We start from the raw sequence: 27,019 nt of genomic DNA, 5'->3' as shown, positions 1-27,019 counted from the left end.
GCCTTAGTAAATGAAAATATTTTGTTCCGGCATGTGTACTTTGGGAATCGAAACTGTCGTTTCGGTTTTATTCGGGCTGTTTTATTCCTCTCGCTCTTTCTCTCTTTTACTAACACACACACCTCCCACCTGCTCTCTCTCTCTCTCCCTCCCTCTCTCTCTCTCTCTATCTCTCTCTCTCCTCTCACACTTTTCCCTCAGCTACCCAAGATGGCGGCAGCCTCATCCATCCAGCCGCCGAGCGTTCACTCTTCTCTAGCCCGGGAGAGCGCACTTTCCCCGGAGATGGACAGCCCCGAGAACCGGCAGCCCGAGGATGTAGAGGCGGCGACGGCGGCGCAGCAGTCCTCCGAGCAGGGGATTAGTTTCCACGACCTGCCGGACCTGGAGCCGGAGGAGATCGAGAGGAGGCTGGCCAAAACTCGCCAGGAGCTGAGCAACAGGAGGAAAATCCTCATTAAGAACCTGCCGCCTGACACCACCAACCAGGTACACGTTAGTTCACACTGGGGAGAAACTGGGGGAAAAGTAGCGAGGGTCAGTGAGTTTTCAGTTTTTTTTTTCTGCGCGCATTCAGACTCGGTGCGCGTCTGTGGGGTTCATCAGTTTAGTTTGCACTGACAGCCGTACTTTTCAGGATGTTTAATCTGTATTAAATCATGTTTATGGGAACCTGTCTGGGTGGTTCTTGTGATACTGGGGCAGAGTGACCTAAAAATGACCATTACCCACTATTTTAACCACTTTTCCAAGCCACATCTCTATGGATCCACATAATAGTTTTTATTTGATGGGTTCTCTGGGATCAATGGCTTGCAATGGGTGTGTTGTAAATTTGTACTTGCACACCATCACTCTAATGCTAAAAAAAAAAGTGAAAGTTGCGTTCAGTAGTTGGTAGCAACACAAAGGACAGTTCACACACCGACACCCAAGAGTATGACAGATCACAAAAGGGGAGATAAACAATTTAATGTTTGTCTAAACAAACCATGAACAGCATCAATGAGCATAATGCATCACATTTAGAAACATAAGGCATTGAGATTGATCATTCTGTAACATATGCACATTGGTTTACCCACCATTTCAGGATGAATGAAATGTGTTCATGCACCTCTATTTACATCAAAAATGTATGTGTGTTTCATGAGGTAGAGGGGGATGAACACACATTTTCATTTCAGTACTTCAGTGCCTTACAGTGCCTTAATCTACATTTGGTTTACCATTGTCATGTAGCTGTTGTTGTCTTGCCTTTTTCTTTCTCTTTTATCTGACTGAGTAACTTATATTGCATATGATACAGTGTATCTCAGCTGTGCTTCTGCTGTCAATGTAAAAAGAGTGACAGCTTGTGCGGCTAACTCATTGATGTTTTTAAGATATGACAGGTGGAATCCATGACTTCTGACTCGTTGTTAACACTTAGCTATAGTCAGATTCCTTTGCTGGAGGCGAAAGCAGCTCAGTCACTTAATCTTCTGTGTTTGTTGTACACCCAAGAATCTCATATGCATGTTTCTTGTCAAAGACCGCAGAGTGACTTCACCGTTTATAACTTCATGACCTTTTTGATTCCTTCTAAGTGTGATTCATCACTTGTGTCAGCATGCAAGGCTTCATGAGTCTGCAACGGGGAAGGCGCTACTGATGGTGGTGTGTTCCTTCAGGGTTGTAGCACTAAACATTCTTAGAAAGAGGCACGCTGCCAAGGAGAGCCAGCTCTCTGCCTGGTGTTTGTGTGCAGTTAATGTGTGTAAGAGGGAGAGAGGGAGAGTGAGTGCGAATTGCGAATGCGTGGTGTGTTTGAGAAATGAGAAACAGAGGGGAGAGAGGGAGAGAGGAAAAAGTCACTTGGATCAGGTGAAGCAACAGAAGTGGAATTTCTCTTGCTGTATTTTCCACATTATTCATGTGTCAGATGGAGCGTGATATGTTTAGTGAGCCTGAGCAGAGCAGCCGGAGAGCAGAGCTGCATGAAATCTGCCCAGCTGAACGTAACGTAAATCTATCCCTTTAAAAGGGGAAGTTCACACTCTTTGACATTACACAGAGCGAGTTACTGACTGGTAGTGATACTGTTGAATTGGCATATCAGTCTATGGATCTGCTCGGAGAGAACTCGGCTAGCGAGACAGAAATGAACAGTTAACAAAGATCAATAGCAGAAAAATAGGTGATTAACACTGTCTTTTCAGTGCTGGATTGTGGTTCAAAATGGTCCGTGTGCTGCTGTTCATTTCTGCCTGAAAGGCTGCGTATCAGTTCAATGATTAGTTGATTAATCAGTTATGGAATATAAAAGATACAAATTTGTGAAGTCTTTTATTAGAATAAAGTGATTTTTTCTTATTCCGGTATCCACAGTGTGGAGATTTCCTGCTTTTCTGTTTTCAATCATTCTGAATGAATTTGTCATTACCAATAGTTGACTAGTCATGAAAAAGTCTCTTTGGGCTCTTGGAAGTTGTGATTGGCATTTTTCATTACACTCTGACATTTTGCAGACAAAATGCTAAATTAATTAATCAAAACAATAATCAAGATTGATCTGTAACGCTAATCAGTTAGTATTTCATATTCATACACAACGTCTCAGTAGTGCAAAAGGTTATAGCAACTCTCGCTTGGTCCAGCTCTGGAATCCAGTTATATTCATAGTGCAGGTGTTGACACTGGAGTATCTTCCATACAGTTATAGATTTATGGTGAAGGAAAGTCCTCGTCACTGTCTTACATAACCCGTCTGATGGACTCAACAAGGTCCAGCCGACTCATCTCCCATTCCCGTCATACCGGCTGCCCCATTAGTGAACACTATATTAAAGAGCGTGTGTGTGTGTGTGTGTGTTTGGAGTGTATAGTGAGTGCACTGTTTCAGAGGTATGGCTCTGCTGATAGTGCTCATCTCAGGGGGAAGTTGAGGGAGGAAAAAGTGCAGTATGGACAATAAGTCAGAAGAGCTGGATGAGATGAGAGGAAATGAATGAGGGATAAAAGAAGAAAGAATAGAGAAAAGGAGAGGTGACTGAGGGACAAGCAAGAAGAACCATTTTCAAAGAGTTGGATTTCTGTTCTTTTTTGATGTTGACAAGTTGAGACCATCAGCATCATTAGCATTTCTAATTCAGTACTGTTTTATTAAATCAGTGGGGTTCACTTCAGTAGCATCTTATCTTACTGAATGGAAATCCACAATTGAATCCAAATCTGTTGTTGAAGCAAATTGATTCAAGGTTTCAACATTTGCAAGTCAATGTCCCAAACAGGGAAAATGGCTTTGCAGCCAGGAAGATGCACACACAGAGACATTCAAACACACTGTACACAGATGGACAATAATAGATAGCCTAACATTTATAAGGAAATACAATTATTAATGACTAAAACACAAAGACTCAGTTGACCTAAAATCACTTTTTGTTTGCAGCAGCAGTGCACTGCAGACTGATTTATGCATAAACCTGCAACCTGTTTGAGAAAAACAGTTGTGACTTACTTACTGTATGTTTCATGAGCTATTTCCTCCAAATACCAGAAGTACCAAGTGCAAAGTTAATGATCTCAAAATTCTTGATGCCATATTCATGAAATCTAAACCAGTAAGAAAAAAGAGTCATTAGCGGGAGGCGGACAAGAGATTTTTTTAGTGTTGAGAGGGAGTCCAACTATCAGACCTCAACCTTGGACATGCAGAGTAGACAAACTAGTTGGAAGTGTTTCTACTGAGTTTGTTTTTCAGCCTTTTAGTTTTTAAAGTTTGGAGCTAAGACTTTGCCCCAACTCTTCACCCAGACTCTTTCTTAGATTTCAAAACAAATGAAAATGAACTTCATAAAATGTAGGCTAAGTGTAGTGAAAAACATATTTTCAGATGCAGTAGGTAAAAATGAATGAGGGTAGTGTGTGTTGCATGGAAAGGAGATGAGCTTCCAAGGACTTCCAAGTTTCCAAATGATTCAGTGTCTTAGAAATAGACAAAGCCTTGGATGCCTATATGTATACATATTTTTTTCCTTTTGAACAGGAGGCTGTGCGTGTGTGTGTGTGTACTTTTATTTGCATATGAACAGGTAAACACAAATACATGTAAATGTGACAAAGCAGTGTGCGCCTGAGCTGTTCTCTTTCCACCCACTTCCTCTTCTCGCCTCGCATGCTGTGACGTGCGCGTGTCAGTAGCAGATGTTCATGAAGTCTGTCCCCCCCAGCAGTGGGCAGCCTTCATCACCTTCATCACTTTTGTGCCTGTGTGTGGCGCGCACACATTGTTGTGATTTAGCCATTTACTCTACCACCTCAGAGGTTTGCAGATGTTTGTGTCACACTTGTCCCGCGGGCGCTCAAGCTGCACCTGTTGGGCTGACTGTTTGTACAACCAGGACAAATTAACAAGTTAATACAGGCTTTTTATTAAATCATTATGGGGCACACTTTGGCCAAGGCTCAAACTTGTACAGTAGGTGACTTCATGCAGGTGAAGTAATGAACTTGGCTGGAGTTAGAATATGGTACTGAACCACATTGGTGATGGTGTTGCGGTTTATATTTAATACAATGATATTGATAAGAGTCTGTTTTCAGGATATATCATGGTATGGAAAATGTTTGCAAAATCCATGGCAGACTAATTTATTTCCAAGTAACAACCAAATGTCCACTATATCCTTAAGTTGAATTCAGGCTGATGTTGCAGATTTATGAGCTCATTAACAACATCGATCCATACTCCACTGAATATTTAAAAATAGCCTCTTGGAGTGGTTTTTAACAGATGACCAATGGGACTCTCTTAGACTCTTAGACACACATTTGCTAAACATGGCTTAATGCAACTGAAAGTGCTGTAGAGAGTTCCTTTAACTAATCCTAGATTGGGAAACATTCATTCATCTGACTCTTGTTGTAGAGGCTGCCTAGCAGACCTGATGCCCAAGCTCTGCTTGTGTACAAATCTCTCCATCCCTTTCTTTCTTTTTCTTTTTTTTATTTTCTTTTTCTATTTTTTAAAGCTTTTAGCGAAATGTTTGAAATCCCATTTGACCCCGAACCAGTCTGTGCTGCCCTTGGTTTAATGTCAAAGGAGTGCTGTACTCTCTTAGCAAATAAAACCTGTGTGGTCACAGCCTTCATCACATCCTTCCAAGATATTTTGTCCTTCTTGAAATGGAAGCAACACACTCCTCTGTCCTTTTCTCACTGGGTCAAAGATGTCTCGTATTTTTTGAAGATAGAGCAGATTAGATACACATCTGGATTGTCCTTTTGAACCTCTGTAAAGATATGAAGGCGCTTTTTGAATTTGTATGACTCTACTGTACAGGAGTAACTTGATAGACAGTAAAGTGACCCCAGAGCATTTCCCTTTTCCACCTGACTCATCTTTGAGTAATTGATCCTGATATTCAATTATCTATTTCTTAATTTTCACTCACCTAGATGTTTTTGATAACCTGTAATCCAATTGGTTGGTACAGTAGGTGGGAAGCAGGAGTTGTACTGAGGGTTCATCAGTAACCTAGCACAGAGAATGGGAGAATGAGGTGGAAAATTGAATAAAAGGATAAGGAGAAATGAAGATTTTGTGTGCGAGAGGCTTTTTAGTGGAATTACATTATACAGCTTCATTCGGAAGAGCCATTTTAACTTCTAATCAGAAAATGTCTTGTCACCAGTCTCTCTATTTCCATTCTCTCACAGTGCTGGTTAGATTCTGATTGGACTTTGCAAGCCATGAGCGCCTGCTGTTCACAGCTGCTGCCGTAGTCGTGTGTGGATGTGTTAGTGTGAGATTGAGCCGAAGGGAGTTTGACACTGTTAGTAGATCAGGATCCTGCTGGTCCCTGTTTACTGGGGTTCTGCACCCTCAGTGCTCACGTAGGAGCAGCCCAGACTACAGAAATAGGATGTGACGCCTTCAATACACAAATTAGGACGGGAAATTAGTGCGATTTTTGGAAGTGACGGTGACATAATGAACTGCGGGAGGGTTTGTTTTGACATGTGCCTGACCTGCAGATTTCAACTTTCCTGCGAAGGGGATGGGAGAGTAGACATAATGGTCCACATTGATCAAAACCCACTGAGTACACTCAAGAAGTGGGACTGTGCAATCAAGTTCAGAAACTGACTGACCTTGTACATTTGAGTCGGAACAGCAAAATAAAATTCAGTCAGTGGCAAACACCTCAGAGTAAATCCCGCAAGTGTAGCCTAAAGAGTGTAAAAACTGCACAATGCTCCTCCGTCTGACAGGTTCGATTTCTCTGCAAGATGCTGATGGCACAGTAGAAACTAACACAATGAAGCCCTCCATCCTTCTGTAGGAGTTTTATTCTACCCACTGGACTGTCATTCTGTCAGAAAAAAGAATGAAAAAAGACAAAAATGCCTCCATTATATGCTTCTTTTTTTAATGGAGTGCAAACAGATTCTGTGTCACATGAACAGGAACATTATATATATTTACATGTATATAAGTGTTTGTCCATCACAATTACTAGAGGCCAAAATGCTGTGTAAGTTTTTCATCATATAAAACAAAGGGCAAATATATTTTTGTGAATTTGTGACAAGAGATTTAGTTTGTTGATATGAAAATGAGTTAAAGCAGAAGTAAGTGATATATTTGTGTTAATATAAGTCTTAAATAGTTATATCTTCCGACAGCAATCACTTACATAGAGTGTTTGGTCTGAAACACGGGTCTCTCAGTCCCTCTGCTCTGCTCTGAGTCGAGGAGAAAACATTTATCGTATCCTACAGTTTTTATCCAATGAGGAGAGAGAACGGCATGCAGGGCTGTGTGTGCAGCCAAGGGACGCCGTGAATGTGGCGACGTAGGGACGAGGACTGTTATGGTGCGTTCAAGGAAACTCGTATTTTTCCGACCTGTGAAGTCGTACCAGTTTGATCTGGTACATAGACTGTACAAAAAGACGTACTGGTACGATTTCACGGGTCGGAAGTTACGAGTGGCCGTTATAGTGACTTTCACCGGTAAAACAGGTCGGAAAAACACGAGTGGGTTGCCTGGAACGCTACAAAGTCGTAAGTTGTGACTTGAAGCTGTAATTTATGATTTCAAAAGCCTGCCTGGAACGCAGCATTAGCCAAAACGACCGGATCACTCACTTCTGCTTTAATTAATTTTTGAAAAGATTTACAGTCTTTTTTAATATTACAGTTTAACTCAAGGTGATCAGTTATCTTTTGAACATGGAATATTTTCATAAATTTAAGTTGTGTATATATTTCAGTTACAGACGACAATATACAGTATCAATACAGTATATTTTTTGTTTCACCTTACAGAGTTAGTAACAGAGCAAATATTTATCTTATGTTTCAAATCTTTATGTAGTACCATTTATCAAACTCAAACACTCTGACCAGATGCTTCGTTTATGGCGTGAAGCTGCTTTTGATTGTTTAAAGTCAGTAATGGTACAAAAATTGTGTGTCGAGCAAGTATAGAGGACATTAACTTTCCCACTTCCAGCCCGTTGATGTGCTCAGTGCTTTCACTGGCGCCTTGGTTTATGAGTACAAATGACTCCAAGAGGCCATTTAGCTTTTATGTCTAAGAGCTTCTCTTCCAGTCTCCACATATCTCTACAGTTGCTGTGCTTTTTCTGCTGTAGCTTTGTGCTAAAACTGTCCTTTGAGTGTAGTTAAGAGATTTCTGGCATTAATGTCAAAGCCAAAGATTTCAACAGTGTTCACCACTCAGGTAAAAATTTTGTGTGTCATTAACCTGAAGGCCAGGATTTACACTTTTTAAAAAACAAACAAACTCACATTTTAATTTATATTATCATATCTGGCAAACCCCAAACAACGGTTATTGCAGGCCAGCTCGGTACAAATATAACAAATATTTTTTAAATGATGTTTTGACCTGATGTCTGAAGGACGCTGCTGATTTGTGAGGAGCAGTGACTGGTACCTCAGTGGGAGAAATAACCTCCAATCTGAGCCCGGTCGCTTCAGGGCCTGAGCCAAGCAGAGACGGGTGGGCGAGAGGACGGGAGGGAGGGAGGGAGGGAGGTGGGGTCGCATGGGCTGACAGCAGAATCAGTCCTGTCTCAGGGCAAGCCACCTGCTTCCCTCAGCCCAGTGGTTACTTCCTCTCTGATATCAAATCAGCCAAATCCCCTATTTAGGACAAGACAGGCTGAAAATAGTGAGTAGGCTACACAAAAATATTTTGACCATTGAGTGGGCCACCAACTTCTCATGTGAAATTCAAAACCAGTATTTTTTCCTCAGAACTAATTAAGTCTTAATTGTCATTAATGTGAATAGAATTTCTTTGTAATCTGTCTCTTAGTGGTTTTCAATGATGTCCTGTTAAGGAGTGTTTAAGGTGTTAAAGAGACGTCTATTTTGCTAATTTTCCAACTACAGCATCTATTGAAGTTGGTATTTATTTAGACAGTCATAAATAATAGCATATATTGAATCCTATGGCCATAATAATGAATCTGCTGCAATTAATTTCATAGCATGAAAAATATCAGACATGTTGTATGTGTGTTGGCCATTGGTTTAAGCCCAAAGTAATTGCAGGTCTCTTTAAACCAGTACTTCTACAACAATCTATGCTACCTGAAAGTTGCTCAATCGAGCCGAGGACCAGGTTGTGTCTATAATGACGAGTCTGTGCATCCTTAGGAAAAGGTATAAGCAGTATCCTCACCCACTTACTGTACCTGAAAGGTGGATATATTTACATGACATCAGCAAGTTAGGAAGCAATTAGCAAAGAGGGAGGAGGGCCTGAATGTAGCGGAAATGAGGGGAAGAGAACAGAGGAGCAGACCAATCAAAACAAACTTGTTAGATGGAGTTGTACCCGTGCCAGTGCAGCGCAAGGATGTTGAACCACCAGTATACAAGGTTTCGAGGCTCCGAATGTCTCAGAGACGGTGAGAAATGAAGGATGAAAGATAAAAAGATGTCTGCACTCCTGTGTGTTTATGGTTGTCTGCTCACAATATGTGAGTGTGCATGTTTTCTAAGAAGCTCTCCTGGCAGGCATTTGATGGGCCAGTGATCCGTGCTGTGCATGGTTTGAGCCACCTGTCTCTCTCTCACTCACTCAACCACCCACACTCACCCACACTCACCCACCCACCCACTCATACACACTCTATCTCTCTGGCTCTGTGCGACTAATTGCTAGCTGTTATGGATGTTTCATATTTATTTAAAAGCAAGAGTGAACAACACAATTTTACACTGTCTGCTTGATGCTATTCATGCGTTTAATATGAACATTAGTTGTTTTCCATTAAAGTACCTCAGAGCATTGAAAAGGGAGTAGAAAAAAAGACTCTTTACACCCATTAACAATGTAGCATCATCACATATAAAATCCAGGTTTTGTCCTTTTGAGTAGATACAAAATATTTGCTCTACTATCTACTGATAGACTACATCAGGTTACACTGCCCATGAAGCCACTGAATCACTGGTATGAATGCAGCGCTATTAGAGCAGCTCTATAAATGTGAGTGATAATGATGCGGTTATTGTAATGCTAATAATTTCAAACCACATGGTAGTGTTGAGTGTCGGAGGAGCGTCCTGCTCGCTGGCAGACCCTCGCTTCATCCCCCTGCTCTCTCTCTCTCTCTCTCTCTCTCTCTCTCTCTCTCTCTCTCTCTCTCTCTCTCTCTCTCTCTCTCTCTCTCTCTCTCTCTCTCTGTGTAGCATACATCACTCCATCAGTGGGTCAAGGACACCGTTACTGCCGGTAAAGAGGCCACGCAGAGTGTGTTTGTCCCCCAGTTTTTACCCTAGCACTCCACCTCTCTCTTGCCTTCACTCTCTCACTCACACACACACACACACAGTAAAAATGATGGACCATGCTTTCACTTTTCCCCCCAGTGGCTCCATTTGTGTTTGTAAGCCATCTCATTTATGACTGTAGAACAAGAGGTCTGTGTATGTGAGTGTGTTTGTGTGTGATGAACAGATGTCAGAGTAAGCACTAGTTTGGCTTTTTTTCATCTCATATTCACATTACCTTGCACACTTCCCGCTGTATAAAACATGATCCTCTTCAAAGAGACTTGCAAAGTGCAACAGGGGGGGATTAGAAAAACTGGCAAATGGCACAAGTTGTCAGTATCAAAAATCGAAAGGGTCAATTCAAAGCCCAGACCAAATAAAAAGTAACAAGGATGAGATACGATCATTGCTTTGAAATTAAAGTAAAACAGCTCAAGAGGTTTAATCAAAGAGTCTCAAGTGTTGTAAGTGCTGCTAAGGATTCAGTGTGTTGTTTGAAGACAGAGAAGCCTATTGGAGGCTATCAGTTTGAAGGATGGCCTATTTAACTGTCAACCCAAAGTCCTGTATTGAAAATAGTATAGTGTTGTTGCCTGACTCCCACAAGACATAGCAGATACAAAAGTGATAAAATGAGTTGTGGCACGGCAGGGCAGTGAGCAACAGTGTGTAACGGAGCTCTATCTTTTGACACAGCAATGTGTTTCTTTGCAGGTGCATGTCTTGATCCTACCAGTGTGTATTTGGTTGGGCTAGAACAGCTTCTCTGGACAGAGCCATACTTGCATGCGATGGTGGGTGGTGGTTATGGCGTACATTGCAGCCATTGGTTAGTGAATAAAAGCTTACCAGCAGCAGCACCACTCTGTAGCTGAGTGCTCACTGTTTCGTTACCTGAGCAGGTGCGAGGCAGATGATTTGGGTTGTGCAAGTGTATTCATGTTTCCTCATGTTCCTATATAAACTATGGCCATGGGCTCCATCTAGTCAGGTGTCAGACTGTCACATTCCTGATCAAGCCCACCCTGCTTAATACACAGATGTGTGCAACCGCACGTGCCTGCCCTCAAACCGGCCCTGAGGATAAGACTGGTGATCGGGTACTGACTGGACCTGCTGGAAATGTCACCCAGTGTTCGAACAAGCAGAGGGAACCGCATACGGTCGAAATAACATTACACTCAGTTATCCTGTAGAAAAGCTTGAAACATACTGTAGAATGGCCTTGAACAGGAAACACAATGGTAGTAGTCTGCCCTGCTGCTGCTTCTGACCACACATGGTCCAGGTTCTCTGTCTGTCTCTGCACTGGTTTATAATATTGTTGCTTTTTTTCTTTTACCAGATTACTGTAAAATGAAGGTATTATGATTTGTAGTCAGTGGGGTTAGTTTTAGAAGAGCATGTGTGTTTTCTCTCCTTTAATTTAAAGCTGCAGGCTGGTGTGCTGCTGTACTATCTCTATACTGAACCCAGTGGCTGTTTTGAAAGCTATTAACAGCACTGTTAATTAGAGAGCTGTTGAAATAGTGTGGTGGGAATCTCGATGAAACAAAGCGGAACATCATAGAAGACCATGATGGGAATATAGTGGAAGTATACGACAACATTGTAAACAGCAGTAAAACATGTAATGTAAAAGTAAATACAGTAGGGCGAAACAAACTGGAATATATTTAAAAAAAAAGAGCAGCATCGTGTCGTGTGCTCAACTGGTAAATGGTGTTGCTGCGATGAGAGGCAGGGCTGTTTGGACTCCTAAAAATAGTCTTTAAATGTCTTGTAATGTGCCAGAGCTGTGAGAGACAAACTTTCAGCTCAATTCAGCTCAAGCACAGAACAGCACAGGGCCCCACAATAAAACAGCACAGCACAGAATGACACACAGGCCTGATTTACCCTTGCCTGAATGTCACCATGTACAGTAGTCAGTGTCAGTGTCAGTGTCAGTGTCTGCACACTGTCCAGTATTTACAACCTCTCATGATTTCCAATGCAAATATTTGTAGCCTTTCCCCAAATTTCCCTCTTTCAGGGAATAAGATTTTATTTTTAGTCTATTACTCTAATGTCAAAGTTATTATCTTCGCTTTTTCCATCTAGAAACATGTGCAGTAGTGTGGCCAGGAACAGAAATGCAAGCTAGTGGAAAAAAGGAGAAATGTGATACAATAAAAGCAGCATATAAAATAAATAAATAAATAAATAAAATAAAGCACTAAAACAGAGTGATGAGCAGATATAAGAGGAGTAGCATCCATGTTTGTGCAGGCCTGCTTTGATCCAGGTTGTTTGATCTTATTGTATTTAGGCCTACCTTGTTGTTTAACTGTCTGCACAGCCTTGTATTATAATGACATGAGTGTGTGTGTTGGCATTATAGTGACTTAATATTTAGAGGAGAAATCTCACAGTGTGTTGGGGATATTGATTGAGGTAATGTCTGTTTTTGAAAATTGTTAGAAATGTTCTCACCAGCAATGCCAATAAGTTTGCCAGCACTAGGTTATTGCAGTAGTCATTACACAGTTTATCCATACGATACATAAAACAACAGCCAAGTTTATTTTTATTGCTGTTTGTGGTCTCAAAGAAAACCACAGTGAAATCTGATGGGATCATTGTCATTATTGCTCAAATATTTCCTTAAATGGCGGCACATAACCAATGAATCCATTAAGCAATTGATAGACCATTGATGTGTAACCGCGTTGAGTATTGATTAACTGTTTCAGGCTGTTTTCAAGTAAAAACATCAATCAGTGTCTTGTTCTTCAGCTGCTCAGATGTGAAGATCACATGTTTGTGAATAAAATGGGCGATGTGATTCTATCACTGTTATATAAGGTATGCATCTCTAATTTCTAGGGCTGCCCCCGACCAAAGATTTTGTTGGTCGACCAGTAGTCGTCACTTATGGCGATTAGTCGACTAATCGACCCCCCACCTTGAGGGGGAAAAAAAAATTTAATAAAAAAAAAAAAAAAAAAAAAAAAAAATTAATAATTTTTTTTTTTTTTTTTTTTTGCCCGCGGTCAGGTTGAGAATTAATTAATTAATGCTCGTGACTCCGGCCGTGTTGGGTCCGATATTCAACAACAAGCCGGTCGGTTTCACCGTTATTGCCGGCAGAATGCCCGTTTATCACCAATAAACACAGTAGATGAGGAGGGTAAAAAGTTACTGAGCTCAGGCTGTGTGACGGGGGTGCGGGGGTGGGGGTCCGCGGCGTGGAGCGGTGCGGGCATAGACATGTGTCTATGTGGGGGTCTCTGACTGCAGCGGGGACTATCATCGATCCGCTCCGTGACACTGAGACTGACCGCCGGTGAGCGCTGTGGGACGGGACCGGGGCTCAGACAGCACCAGCTAATGGTGACAGCGGTGAGAGAGACTGCCGTGCCTTGTAAAAAAAAAAAAAAAAAAGTGTCACGTCACGACTTCCTGTATCTGGCCCTTCAAAATAAAAGCCCCAAAACCTTTCCTATACGGTTCAGTCATTGATGTTGGCTTAATTTTGACAAGACACGGCTCCAAATGTTTTTTTGTTTTTTCCTGCGACCAATCGACCAATGAAATTCTGGTCGGCTAATGATTTTTTGGTCGACCAGTTCTTGGTCGACTATTTGGGGGCAGCCCTACTAATTTCTGACATCGCATCTTATTTATCAATGTTGGATTTTCTGCAACTACTGAACATTAATATCTGCATTAGTTTAAAGCAGAATAGACAGGTACTGACAGATACTGATGCGTTTTGCATTGTTTTAGGTTGAGGTTTCTCTTCATCCCATCAAACCAATTCTTCCATTTCTGCAAAAATCAACATTTCTCTCTCTCTCTCTCTCTTTCCCTTTGTCTCTCTCTGTTTCCCTCTCAGCTATTACATCTCGCTCTGCACCGATTTTTAAGGGCGAGCGAGTTGACCCTCTGTGTGGGCTGCCTCACACGGCCTTCGCTGATAGGGAACAAGCCTGCTCAGTGTGTACCTGAGTGGGCTGGATGGGTAGTTAGAGGAAAGAGAGAAATATGTAACACCTGAAACATTTTTTTCCCTCTTTCTATCATTGATGTTATGTATTATAATGGAAATGTTTTCAGTATCTCTGTCCACGTGACCTCCTGGAAATGTCTCTCTAATGTAAGATATGACCACTGAATGAGCACGAGCTGGTTCATTACAGTAATGCGGAGCTCATTTCTTTTTTTCATCTTTGAATGGAAGCACAAAACAGGGCCAACATTAGCTCTCACATGATAGAAGCACTGAATTTGAGCAAAATTATTTGACGACACGACAGCAGAGCAGACACTTCCTCCCAAATGCTAGCCATTTCTGTAAAGACTGCTTATTTTCCTACATGCAAGCTCCAACCTGACATTTTCTTTACTGTGTATTGAAAGATCGAACAAAACTGAATAGTAACATAACGGCAGACTGGGTGGAGGAAGTGGAAACAGCTATGGGCCAAAAGAACATTTTTATGTTCTTACCATAATCTTCTTTCTTTTTTCCTGAGGTTTGCTCTAAATTGGATTCATCAGACTCTCTTGAATGGACAAACTTGCCATAAATAGCGAGTCTGATGAATGCCACCTGGTTGTGAGGAGGTACGTGATCACAGACATGAATGACACCCCTGTGAAATGGCCAAATAAGGCAGCCGGCAGCCAGTTCCACTTTGTGTGCGGAGTGGTTTAATTCACAAAAACGTTGGCAGAGATTAAAAAGGAATAATTGAACGTAAAGATGGCACGTTAAGCAGAGTCGTTAGAGATAAACGTAGACAACCTGAAACATGCCATCAGAGCAGTTCTGTACTAGCAGAAATAAAGAGGAAATGGTTTAAGGTGAGGAGGTTAGACACTAAATAAATGAACCGAGCAGCCCATGACTAATATGAGCGGTGGTCATGGGTGCGTGACAGTTTCCGAGCTGTTCTCTGAGATATTAGAGAGGATGATTTTATAGCCTACAGTAGGTGATGTTACACTGTCAGGTGCAACAGAGGGTGACACTGCAGCAGACTGCTCAGAGACCCTGAGGTGACTGTCGGAGTGAGACAATTTTCCTAACTACCACTGGAAATGTTGAGGTTTCTGTGACATTATGTGGCAATAAAAATCATTATCACAGTGAAATGGCAAGCCATGATGATGATGTGATAGGAATATGTTTGTCTTACTTATATTAAGACTGATATTTCATTTTAACTTAATAGTGATGTCTTGTTTAAACGTTTAATTAAACTTAATCCTTTTTTTTCCTCTTGTGAACTGGACCTCTTGTAAATTTAGTTTTTATTTAATATTTAACTCTTGTTTTGGCTTTAATTGACAGGACAAGTTGACAGGACAGTTAGAGAGACAGGAAATAGGGAGACAGAAAGAGGGAGAATGAACCTGGGCCGCTGCGGCGAGGACTATAGCCCGTGTATACTGTATGGGGCGCCTGCTCAACCCAGTGAGCTAAACGACACCCCAGAACTAATCTGTTTAATACATGTGGTTCTTATATGCCCCAGTGCGACATAGTGAACCTAGATCCCGGAGTTTTCACTGTGCATCCGAGAATAAAAGTCCCGTCCGATGTGCTTCATGCACCGATTACGCCGTGTCTCTGCTGTTGACGGGATCTTTCCACTGTCAGAGTTAAGATAGTCTCGCTCGCCAGACCCTCCTCTGAGGCTCACGGGTTGTCCTGGCGCTGTAGGTGGTGATTGTTTCATGTTTTGTTTATTTTAAAACTCACTCCTTGGTCCTTCCACCTACACTGTGTTCCTGTGTTCGATCTGGAGCTGTTGTGTTGTTGGACAGGTTTGATGGTGACTGGATTTACAAGGTTGCTCATATCACAGGAGCATAAAAAATGTTTTAAAACGTCGATGTCAGGCTCTGAGTAGTTTGTGCTGTCATTGACTTGTGTGCAGTAGATCCTCTGTGTGGCTGCATAACAGTGAACCCCCATCAGGAAGGAGCTGAGGCTAACAGAGTGAGTGTAGTGAGCAGTGGAGTCCATAACACATTCAGGCAGGGTGTGAGGCTCTCTTGCTGTGCTATCGCATCGCTTTCTTTGCTATCTTTTTTGTCTCACTTCATCATAAGCTGTTACTGAAGAGGCAAAAGCATTTTCTTCAGGAGAGTGGACTCCACACTTCTTAGAAAAGAAAATCAGGTTTATTTCGTTGACATGCAGCTGCGTGTGTGTGTCCATGTGGATTGGAGTGCTGTGTGGTGGTGGGCTGCTGTGATTATAAGCTTGACAAGAGCCGCCTTTCATCTTTGAAAACACTTTTTTTTCTTTTTACATAATAATTACCCATTAGAGACAAATTATTGTGATCAGGGTAGTCTCCCATCAAAGAGTTAGTTCTGAAGGAAAAAGAAGTTTGCTCAGGTTTTGTCAGTGTGAGTTCATTTTATTACATTTAAATCAGTTGAAGTTGTCCTAGTGATTTGGATTTTGGAATGTAGATTATTTGTACCTTTTTTGTTTTGATTACAATTTGTCCTTCCTATTTTTTTTGAAGATTTCTCTTCCATGAACACCAGTGTATTGTGGGACTCCAGAATCTCTTTGTCATATTTGAATACTTTGTGTTCTTGAAAGCAGCTGGAGTGAACAATTGTCTCAGAAAAGTAGTAGCGAACAATCAAAGCAGAGCTGTATTCATTGGCCAAACTTAATTGCACACTCATTTTTGGTGAAGTTGATGAGGTTTGGTGTACAGATTACTCGGTTCACTGCAAATGAACAAATAACTTTGATAAGTACTCTGAAGAAAGAGAAAAATGCTGGGGACAGATTCTGAAGTGGTCTAATTATTGACCTTTTTGAGCATGAGTCACTTTTATGAAGTGCTTTTCTTGATAATTAGATAGAAATTACTTCAATTTAACAAATGCTAGATAATTTGTAATGGCTGTAGGCCTTGAATTATAGTTTGGACTTGAACTATGTTTTACATTTGGCAAAGTGTATGAACATTGAACATATGAACATATGAACATTTTTCTTCTCTTTTGGCTAAAATCTTGTGTGTCTCTTTCGTTCTGTCTCTTTACAGGAAGTCCATGAAATTCTTAAAGAATATGAACTGAAGTACTGCTTTGTGGACCGCAACAAAGGCACAGGTAAAACTCGCACTTAATAAGACATACTGATACTGTATAGACACACTCTCACATCCTCATACTCCGATACCTGTGAGAACCTAGATCGATGTAATGAATCCCTAGCCTCTGCCCTTCACCAAGACAATGAATGGACGAGCCCCTAACCATTACTGAACCAGAACCTAACTCTAATTTAAACTCTTAAAGCAGGTGTTGACTCCTAAAGAGAATACTGAAGAAATAAGGCCTTGGTCCTCACAATGATGGACATATAAGGACACATATAAGGAACCTGTAAGCTAAATCTTAAATGTACTCTACAGCCATATTATGTCTGTCATCACAAATGTATGTTTATAGTTATTCGGAAAGTAGTGCAGCAGTCGTATCTACAGTGTGGGTGGTGAGAAGCATGACTGAGTCACTTCAAAAGTTAAACATGCTGTATACGGTGGGGGGGTCAAGCTGGTGGATACATTTGCCTTTGACGTAGGTATTTCAACTTAGTACATGTTTTTTTTCTAAACATTTCTGCAAAATATGTATTTTTAGACACTGCTATAACTGTCTAGATTTCAGCACAGCCATTGTGGTAATGACTGACCATATTTATGTGGGCTTTAGACTGTGAATTACCTATTTATAGAAAAAACAAATGCAAACTGCAACTGAAACATTTAATTATACAGTATAATATGAGCAGGAAGGCCATTTCCTGAAGGCTGAAGGCTCAAAGGTATTGTATGGTGTACAGACCTGAAGATAAAAAATCAGATGGACTTAATACATTGACTTTGCGTTTGGGTTTTATACATTAATGGATGTGTAGAGGCACTAGGAGGCTAAATACGTACACCAAGGCTAGCAGAGTTAGTATAGTGCGCAGTGGAGTCGCAATGCAATGGTTTTTGATGTCATATTGTAGCTTGCCTTTCACTGATGGTAATCAAACTGCCTTTTTAACCATGGTATATTAAGTTTAGAGGATTAACCTCCTGATGTGTTGTGTGTAGTGATGTACACTTAAAAAATGGGCTAGCTTGTTAGCAGCTGCAGTCCCAAAACTGAGAGGACTAGAAAAAGAGTCGACAGTGGGTTCACTTCAAGTGGTTTTAAAAAAAAAGAAACAAGTTTTTGACGCATTTTAGTGGCAGGTTAGTGCTGAGTTTAAATCTTAATTTTTTACAGTCCTTGGACAAATCATGGCAGCATAACTTTTAATCTATTATAAGGCTAAACTAGTTATTGCAGGTACAATAACTCAAACACTTTTTAATTGTAGTTGTTAAATCCAAACCCCAAACTCTATTTGTAAATTACAGTAGCTCAATAAAGTGATTAGTGTTTTCCCTGTCCTCTTCACCCTCTGAGTACATTTGTTCCTCAGAAGTCTGGAAAAACATGAACACCCCCCCCCCCCCCCACACACACACACACACACACACACTGAGCCCTCTGCCCCTAGAGTGTGTCCCTTTCCAGGGAAATCTTACATAGTGCCTATATTTAGTCGGCGCAGCCTGCCAAGCACCTGAAACATAACGCTTTTAGAAAGTAGACGGGAGCTGTAAACAGCTGAGAAATCAAAGCACCAGCCTGTCCAAAAGGTTAATGCCATCTCAGAGCAAATGAGAGCCTGATGAAACACGGGGCCCTCATCGGACCAGCAGCCGCTGTACTCCACTAATTAGGCCGCTGCGGTGGCGTTGGGTGTTGAGCTCCGATGTGCCGAGGTGGGTGGAGTGGGTTGAGACTCCAGTGTCATGAACATTAGAGCCCATTTCATTTTTCCTTCATAAACTAAAAGCGTCGGTCTCCTTCTCCGTCTTACCTTATTCTCCATTATCTCTCTCACCCGCTGTCATTCCTTCGCATCACCGTCACGATCTCTGTTAGTCTCTCCACTTTCACCCTCCCACTGTGTTTTGATTCTGTATCTTTTCCTCTTTCGTAAAGTACCACTCATTTCATCTCAAGGACTTATTTTCGGCAGATTGACAACATAATGTAGTAAAGTCAGGGGGCCTCTGCATTAGCTCTTTGAATTAAGATGGAGAGTGTTTTGAGAGGAATTTACCCTCATCTTCAAAGAGTTCTTTCGAGAGCGCTGAGTGAAAGTGTGGTCGGTAGGGAGGTTTTTCTCTAAGGTTTTTTCCTTTTTTTTCCTAGATAATATCGTTGTGAATGTTATTAAGGTCTATGTTAAGATCAAACGGTCCAGCAGAGGTGTGGCAGTGGGAGGTTCTGTCTGCTCCGAGGCAAGAGCAGCAACTTTTCACCATTTGAGCTTGAAACTGATCATCATGCAAACACAGTTATTATGTTTTTTCAATCAGTGACTGGATCACAGGTCATTGCCGTGGTCATGACTGAGACTACCAGTAAATTCATGGGCTGGTGTGATGATCCGTGATAAAATCAAAAACTAAACTCATCTGGCAGCACAAACATAAATCCTGACTGCGTGATGAAAAGAGTGATCAGAGAGTCGGGGTGACATGTTAAAGGAATAGTTTGACATTGTTTTACTCACTTTTCTGAATGGCCAGTGTGTAGCTAGAGCCAGCATATGCACCCCTGATGTTTTATGTTAAAGGGATAGTTCCACCTTTTTGTGCAAATTCGCCTATTGCCATAATCCCTATAGTCATAGGAGGTACTGTAGGTTCATTACCTTTTAATTATCGGTGCATGTTGTTTTGAGATCCGAGGGGAAAGACACAAGCTGTTCAGCAAACACAATGGAGGTGAATGGTACTGGTCCCCTGTCCCCCAAAACTCATCAAATACACAATCCAACAACTCTAAAACGCTCTTGTGGACAAATTGTGACCTGCACATTCACCACGCTATGAAATAATCATGTATAATTAGTATGTAACATTAGGACACATGAAGCAAATACTTGAAATCTCTCCGCCTCAGCAGCCATGTCTGGAATGTAGTTCTCGCTATGCATTCGCCTCGAAAACAACTCCTCGTAATGTTACATGATTATTTCATACTGGTAGTGATCCTTTCGTCTAACTCACTCACTTTTTTACTTATTCTCCTTTAATCTTGCAGCTCTACAGTATGTTAGTACTCATCCCTTTCTGCTCCCCATAGTACAATACTGAGACTAACTATGTGCTTCAAGGAGCCAAACAGTTGTTTTAACCAAAGCGCTCACCTGCTGAGTTGATCAATTGGAATGAAAACATGCTCTCTTAACTCTGCGTGGCATTTTTTTTTTAAAGAGTTCCCCTACTGTGCACAACATAAATCCACTGTTAGCTCAGACCCAGACCCCAGCCTGTACCTCTGTGTTACAGATATGTCCCAACTGAACCCAGCTTAACTTGCTTAACTCTACCGTAGAGGGCATTTTCAAATAGCAATGACAGACTGACAAATTATCAGTATGCTGTATCTTATTTTACTTAAGCTCCTCGCTGCAGAAACTGTTTCAGGGCTTTGCATGGTTAATCTTAGGAGAACCATTACACCGTATTTGGGATCTGTTTACTTAACAACTGCTGTTAGCTCACTGTGTGTAGAGACAATGTTGCACTTGGCGATACTGCTCATTAATCTCTTACAGTATATTCCATTAGTACAAAATATAATTGTCTAAGATGGGATGCAACCCCAGCAAAGAGGGAGGACACAGCTTGTGTAAGTGCACGCCTGCATGTGTGTGTACATACTGTATGTGTGATGGGACATCCCCGGCTGCTTCAGTTAGAGGTGTGGAAGATTGCGCTCAGGCCTCTGTAGCTTAACACGTGTGCATATCTCGTCTTGATCCAGTAACCCCCCCTGGCTTGTCGCCTCTTCACTCACCCTGAATACACCACGGCCCCATCAACCTCGGCTTCCGCTGCTGATTTATACTTGGTGTCTGTTGGAGCTGATGTATACAGGCTGGTCGGTGCATCATTACCAAAGTGCAGCTGCAGTTCTATGTGTTTTACTGGGAGAGTAGTATTAGTCATGTTTGTGAGTGTGTAAGTGTGTGTGACATGACAGTCAGCCTGAACTTGCCAGCTATTGGATCAGTTTTCATGGCAGCTGGATAACTTCACCCCAACCAAGTGTTTACAGTCTGACTCACCACTGCCTTCCTCTCTCCCTCTCTCTTTCTATCTTTCACCTTCTCTGTCTCTCCAGTCTCGCATGTTAGGAAATAACTTGATCTTCTGTCTGTTTCTGTCTCTAACACCATGCAACAGTCAGTTTTTTTTTAAAGTGTCCCGATCTGTGAAGCAGTTTCTTTAATATATGACTTGATATCAGTTAAAAAGTGCAGAATTAAGTTGGGTTTAAATCCCAGACTCTCAACTGCGCTGTTAAGACCACACAGTAGTGTATATTTTCCATTGTTTACCAAAAAACGCCAGCATATTTATTCACAGTATATGTGTGTCTCTTAGAATTTGCACTTAATTCAATGCACAGTTGTTGTTTTTTGACAATTTCCATTTGTATGAAACTGATTTCCTTTGCCTCCAAGAAACACTCCAAGACTTTTTAAACATTTCTGGAAAATGTGTATTTTTAGAAGCTGTTGGTATTGTTTGCTTTTCAGCACATCAGCCATTAAAATCTGGTGAAACAGGGAAAAAATGTCAGCTAATTATGGCTGAAAATGTCCTTTGTCCTTTTGTGTTAATTTTAAAGGTGTTAAATTAACAGGACAGTGAGGGGTGAATGTGAGAGCATCCCTGCCCTTCATTGCTTTATATTACTTTGATGTGTTGTGGTGAAGGCCTCCTGGTGTCCTCCTGAAAGTGGGATCCTTGATCATTCAAGTTTGTTAAGCAAATACTGTTTTTGTGCAAGCTGCTCACAGCTGAGGTGTTTCAGAGCTGCACTTATAATACGAACCACTTATGATATCGCAGCGTGTGCAGTGCTGTTGTTAGTGCTAAAGCTAACCACACAGTGGCTGAGACAGTATGGACCTTTTTCATATCGCGGTGAGAAAGGAGAAAGCAACATTATCCTCTCACTTCTCATAATATCATAAAAAACTCTGTCTGTTCATAATGACAGCATGTATGGGTCTGGGTTTGCACTTAGTACTACGCCACTTTAGATCGACCCTCACCAGCCCCCTCACCCCCTGCTACAAATAAGGGATGGGAGACGCACAGTGACGACTAAACACAGATAACTGGTGTCAGTCTGCTTTTTCCAGCTGCTTATCAGTGCTACCTCTATCACAAGAGGCTTGGAAATGTAAGCTCTCCTGAACAAGATATTTGGTCTGAAGTTCTTTTGTGTAGTATCAGTCGTTGATAAAGAGTAGCCAAACAACACTTGAAAATGTTAAGTGTTGCTACTTTTGCTGTCTCACACACATGCAAACGCCAACCAGGCTTCACTATCCTGAGCAACCAAATGTATTTGAACATCGCCTCTTTTATATGAACCAATTTCTTCTACTTGATATTATCAAAGATTAACAAGAATCTGGTGTAAAGTGAGACTTTGGCTCACTGCATCAGCAGGTGGTGAAGGTAGAGACAGAATGAGTGTAATCAATCTCAGTTCGTTTAGTTGCTGAGCTCTCGGCAGAGAATTAGCCCAGAATCAGCTCGAGCCCAGCTAGCTAATCTGATCATCTATCTTTGAGGTCGTAGCTTGGCTTTGATGGAGTTCGTTCGTGTTTAACAAGGCAGGTGATCAACAGGTCAGAGAGTTCGCTCACATTTCCCCCGCAAGGTTGAATTGAAAAACAGTTGAATTTTTTATGATGTGAAATAATTTGCCTAAAAATCAGGCTGCATGATTAATTATCTTTCATCATATTCAAACAGGGCACACTTGAAAAATTTACAGCCCTTGTACAATTTGTTTAACACGTTCCTTTGTTAATAAAACAAATATTAAGCCCTGTTGCACATTTTGGCACCGTGATGCAGAACACAGCTGTTATCAGTCAAATTAACGTTAAAATATAAAATTGGTTTTATATTGGTTTTTCTATATCATGCTGCTTTTGTCATCAGTCCCTGGGCTCTGTAATAAATGCACAATGAAATATTAATCACACAAGGGAAAATGGAAGTTCCCTTTGTGAACTGGCTCAACATGGACAACATCTGTTTTTGTAATTTATGGAAAATTTAGATTAACAGTTTGACCCTACACAGAAATATTTAATTTGTTTAAACCAGGGAATTAGAAGTTGAGGTTGTGTTTCCTCACATAGGTTGCGAGTCATTTGGCATGAAGAGACTGTTGTATAGACAATTATATTTCAGTAGACCTTCCACAGTCCACAGTGAGTTTTCATCCTTATCTCCTAATTTCAGTTCTGGTATTTATGAACCCATATGGGTCAGGCTCTGTTGTCAAGGAGCAATGGATCAAAAATGACATCATTCCCCGAGGGGACAGGAAATGGCTTCATGGTTTTATGTGCGCAGGAAGATTTTTTATAATTGATGTGAAATGCAGACATATTCCCTGAGATGACTGTATCACGTAGGCTAATGCAGCCACAAAAACAGTCAAGCATGAACAAATTAGTTTTCAATGTTAAGTTGGTCTCTTGGGAGGGTGACAGACGTTGTTTGTTATTGGATTATATGTTGTTTTGTGTACTTGGGAAGACTGAAAAGACTGGACTCTTTTATACACCTGTTTGATTTTACCTGTATGTGTAATGTACAAGTGACCCCCACTGCATGCCATGTACATTAAAATAGTAACCGCATGTTAATAAAAATTAAACCAATTTAAAAGCAAAGGTGGTATTTACAGCTATCAGCAACTTAAAGCAGAAGTAAGCGATCCGGTCGTTTTGGCTAATGCTGCGTTCCATGTAGGCTTTTGAAACCGTAAATTACAGCTTCAAGTCACAACTTACGACTTTGTAGCGTTTCAGGCAACCCACTCGTGTTTTTCCGACCTGTTTTACCGGTGAAAGTCACTATAACGGCCACTCGTAACTTCCGACCGGTGAACTCGTACCAGATCGAACTGGTACGACTTCACAGGTCGGAAAAACACGAGTTACGAGTTTCCTTGAACGCACCATAACAGTCCTCGTCCCTACGTCACCACATTCACGGCGTCCCTTGGCTGCACACACAGCCCTGCATGCCGTTCTCTCTCCTCATTGGATAAAAACTGTAGGATACGATAAATGTTTTCTCCTCGGCTCAGAGCAGAGCAGAGGGACTGGGAGACCCGTGTTTCGGTCCAAACACTCTATGTAAGTGATTGCTGTCGGAAGATATAACTATTTAAGACTTATATTAACACAAATATATCACTTACTTCTGCTTTAAGATAATAATAATATTCAACCTCAGGGTGTAAAACACAATTGCATTCTTTAAGTAGGGACCCAACTATCAATCCAGCTGATCATATTTGGATCTCCATTTCTGCAATACCATTTCTAGGTTGTTGCTACTTTTCATCTTAAAAACACCATTATATCTTCAACAAACTAGGATTGCAGGCCAAATTATTACCTTGGTCTGCATCTGCAATTACACCAAAGAATGGAGGGCAGGAAAAGTTCCCTTGCAGCAGACCTCCCCTATAGCAAGTAGCAGTCATCCTATAAAGACTCACCTTTGCAATGGTGTTTGTAGACGCACTTCAGGATAAGTATAAGTCAAAAATAATGGATCCCATGGCAATTTACTCATAGTACACACTTTTCCCCTGTTTTCTCTAATTGAATTTCCATCCTGGGTCTAGAAAAAGACATAATGATACAACTGTTGTCCTCTTATGTTTCTCTGAGGTGTTTCTCCAAAGTGTAACTAGTTAGTGGAGCCTCCTCCCGGCTCCCGACTCGACCTCTGCTCTAATTGAAATGTACTGCTTGGGACTGCTTTGGCATACATCTGCACCCCATGATGGTATCAGTTCACTGAGCCAGCCTCCACCGTTGGACTTATTAGGTCATAGTGATGGTAGTGTTTATGTGTCTGTGTCTGTCGATGTGCCCTGCAGAGCACATACCTGTGTTAATGTGTGTGTTTAAGCGTGTCCAGCTGTGTGTTTTGGTGTCCCCGCGTCTCCATTTGCGGCTTTGCTTCGGGCTGTTGCTTCAGCTCCTTTGCTAATGATGATTTTTTTTTTCTTTAACAGCCACACTCACACACATAAAAATAATATGCACTACCGTACCTTCTCCTTTGTCCTACCAGCTTTATTTAACCAAAACAATACATATTGCCAAGGTATTCTCCCAAGGAGATATTTTATAGTCCTGTCACCCTTTGATTTACACCTCCTGGCACCACCTCACTCTTTCCTTCCCTTACTGTCTTTCCCTCTTCTTTCCTTATGTCCTTTCCTTACCATTTGTAAATCACAGGCGCTTTACCAGCAGCTTGTTAGCAGGCGCATGGCCCACATTCAAGAAGTTAGGCATCCATCATTATCAGTCTCCTTGCTCACATTACTAACTGCTGGGATAGCCAGCACTGGATAAAATCTAATTATCTTTACAGATTATGAGTTGGCTGGAAATTTGTTCGGATTGCATCTCTGTTGATGTGTAATTTAAATTTTTGGACTTTGGGTACAAATTGTTCAATTCACCTGTTGCCAGAGGCCTCAGAAAAATGGCGTGTGTTTGTTTATTTGTCATTGGCTTGTTCGCTGTGTATATTTGATTTTAATAAATTAGATTTTTTTTCCCCCCTTGATTTTCATCAGAACAGGCCAAACAAAAATCCACATGCAAATTCATAGGCTAATGAGTTTTAATTATTTATATCTCATTTTGAGATTCTATCTCACATGATCCATTTCTACTGCCAATCATTCAGTGGCCTTAGGCAGCGATCCGTGTCATTGGTGTAAATCATCCAGGCATTATTTAAATCCACAACTCGTTTTAGGTCCCAGACCAGCAGGAAACAACTGTGGCTTCACAATCATGCTCCCCGAGAGCAAATGTCGATCCGAAGGAACTGTTTAAAATGCTTGTCAGTAAGACAGTTGACTTGGTGGGCAAACTTGACTTTTGAATATTGAATATGTAAAAGGATCGAGCCTTGTTTAGGTTTGTTGTCAGGTCTCTGTGCTGTTAAGATGGGATGCAGCTCTGAATTGAAACCTCAGCCAGATAGTGAGAAAGACAGTTAGCTCGACAGGCCCGCTAGACGCACACATTTACATATGTACCCTCAGACAGGCATATGAAGTGGTCTGCCAGCCTGTTAGGAATCTGCAGGCATCAAGGCCAGCCGCTTCCACATGACGCCACCAGTTCAGAGGTATGTGTACTAATTCGGCAGCGCTGCGGAACCAGGGATCTGGGAATACAATAGGGAGGGTTATCCTGGGAATCCCTGCTTTTCAATGGAGGCCTTTGTGTTTGTCGCTGCACTGTCCCAGTAATGAAGGCAACATATGCTGGCAAAAAGGCCTGTCGCTTTGTGTGTGACGGTGTGGACGAAATACAAAATATACAGAAGCCGCAGGACAAATATGGACCCATTGACTTGTCCGGTCGTCATACACAGGAGTGAAACCCTCCTTCATTTCTGCGTTTTTGTCTCCATAAAAAACTCATTAAGATGTTGTTTGTTCTTTACATCAAAAAGCTATTCTCTTACAGTACCATGTTTTCGCCACTTCTTACAATGATTAATATCTTTGTCTTTTGGTTGCTGTTTTGTGTTTTTTTTTTCTTTTGTGGTGATGTCATTGAATGGAAAGGTGATTAGCTTGGCTTAGTTGTTTATAATGTTGTTGAAAAGGGTGCATTTACTTTAGGTATAGGATGTGGAAGATGGCAGCCAGGAAATAGCTACAGTATAGTTCATTTCAGTGCCTGGGGTTCAGCAAACGTCTCATAGACATTAAGCTCATTGCATATAAATATATATATATAAACATTTAACAAACATATCTCACCATTCTGCTGCTGAATTCTTCAGAGATCTTTTTCATTGGGGAATTTTGGGTGTTGTTGGTGCCCCTTAACATCAGTGGTTGTCAAAGCACATGTACTGTACACAGTAAAGTGATCCATCAAAATGAAGTCAGTGCACAAATGGAAGCGGAATAGCTGCAGCGTAGGTGTGTGACGTTGTTTGTATTCCCAGCACTGTAATGTGGGAAACATTAAAGTTGC

The 27,019-nt window shown here is 41.3% G+C and overlaps 1 protein-coding gene across 1 annotated transcript in view; it reads left to right on the top strand.

Moving 5' to 3' along the window:
* Positions 1-210: 210 nt before the first annotated feature.
* The window catches only part of raver2 (ribonucleoprotein, PTB-binding 2), a gene marked incomplete at both ends in the record, with an annotated part of 79,632 nt that continues 52,823 nt past the window's right edge, over positions 211-27,019 (top strand). The window contains 2 exons of the mRNA XM_083970880.1: positions 211-489; positions 16,872-16,938. Coding sequence (XP_083827006.1) covers positions 211-489; positions 16,872-16,938 — 346 coding nt within the window. The remainder of the gene's footprint in view (positions 490-16,871; positions 16,939-27,019) is intronic.

The sequence above is a fragment of the Trachurus trachurus genome (genome assembly GCF_905171665.1).
Source record: "Trachurus trachurus genome assembly, chromosome: 4".
Classification (NCBI taxonomy): Eukaryota; Metazoa; Chordata; class Actinopteri; order Carangiformes; family Carangidae; genus Trachurus; species Trachurus trachurus.
This window is presented reverse-complemented; position numbering and strand designations above follow the sequence as displayed.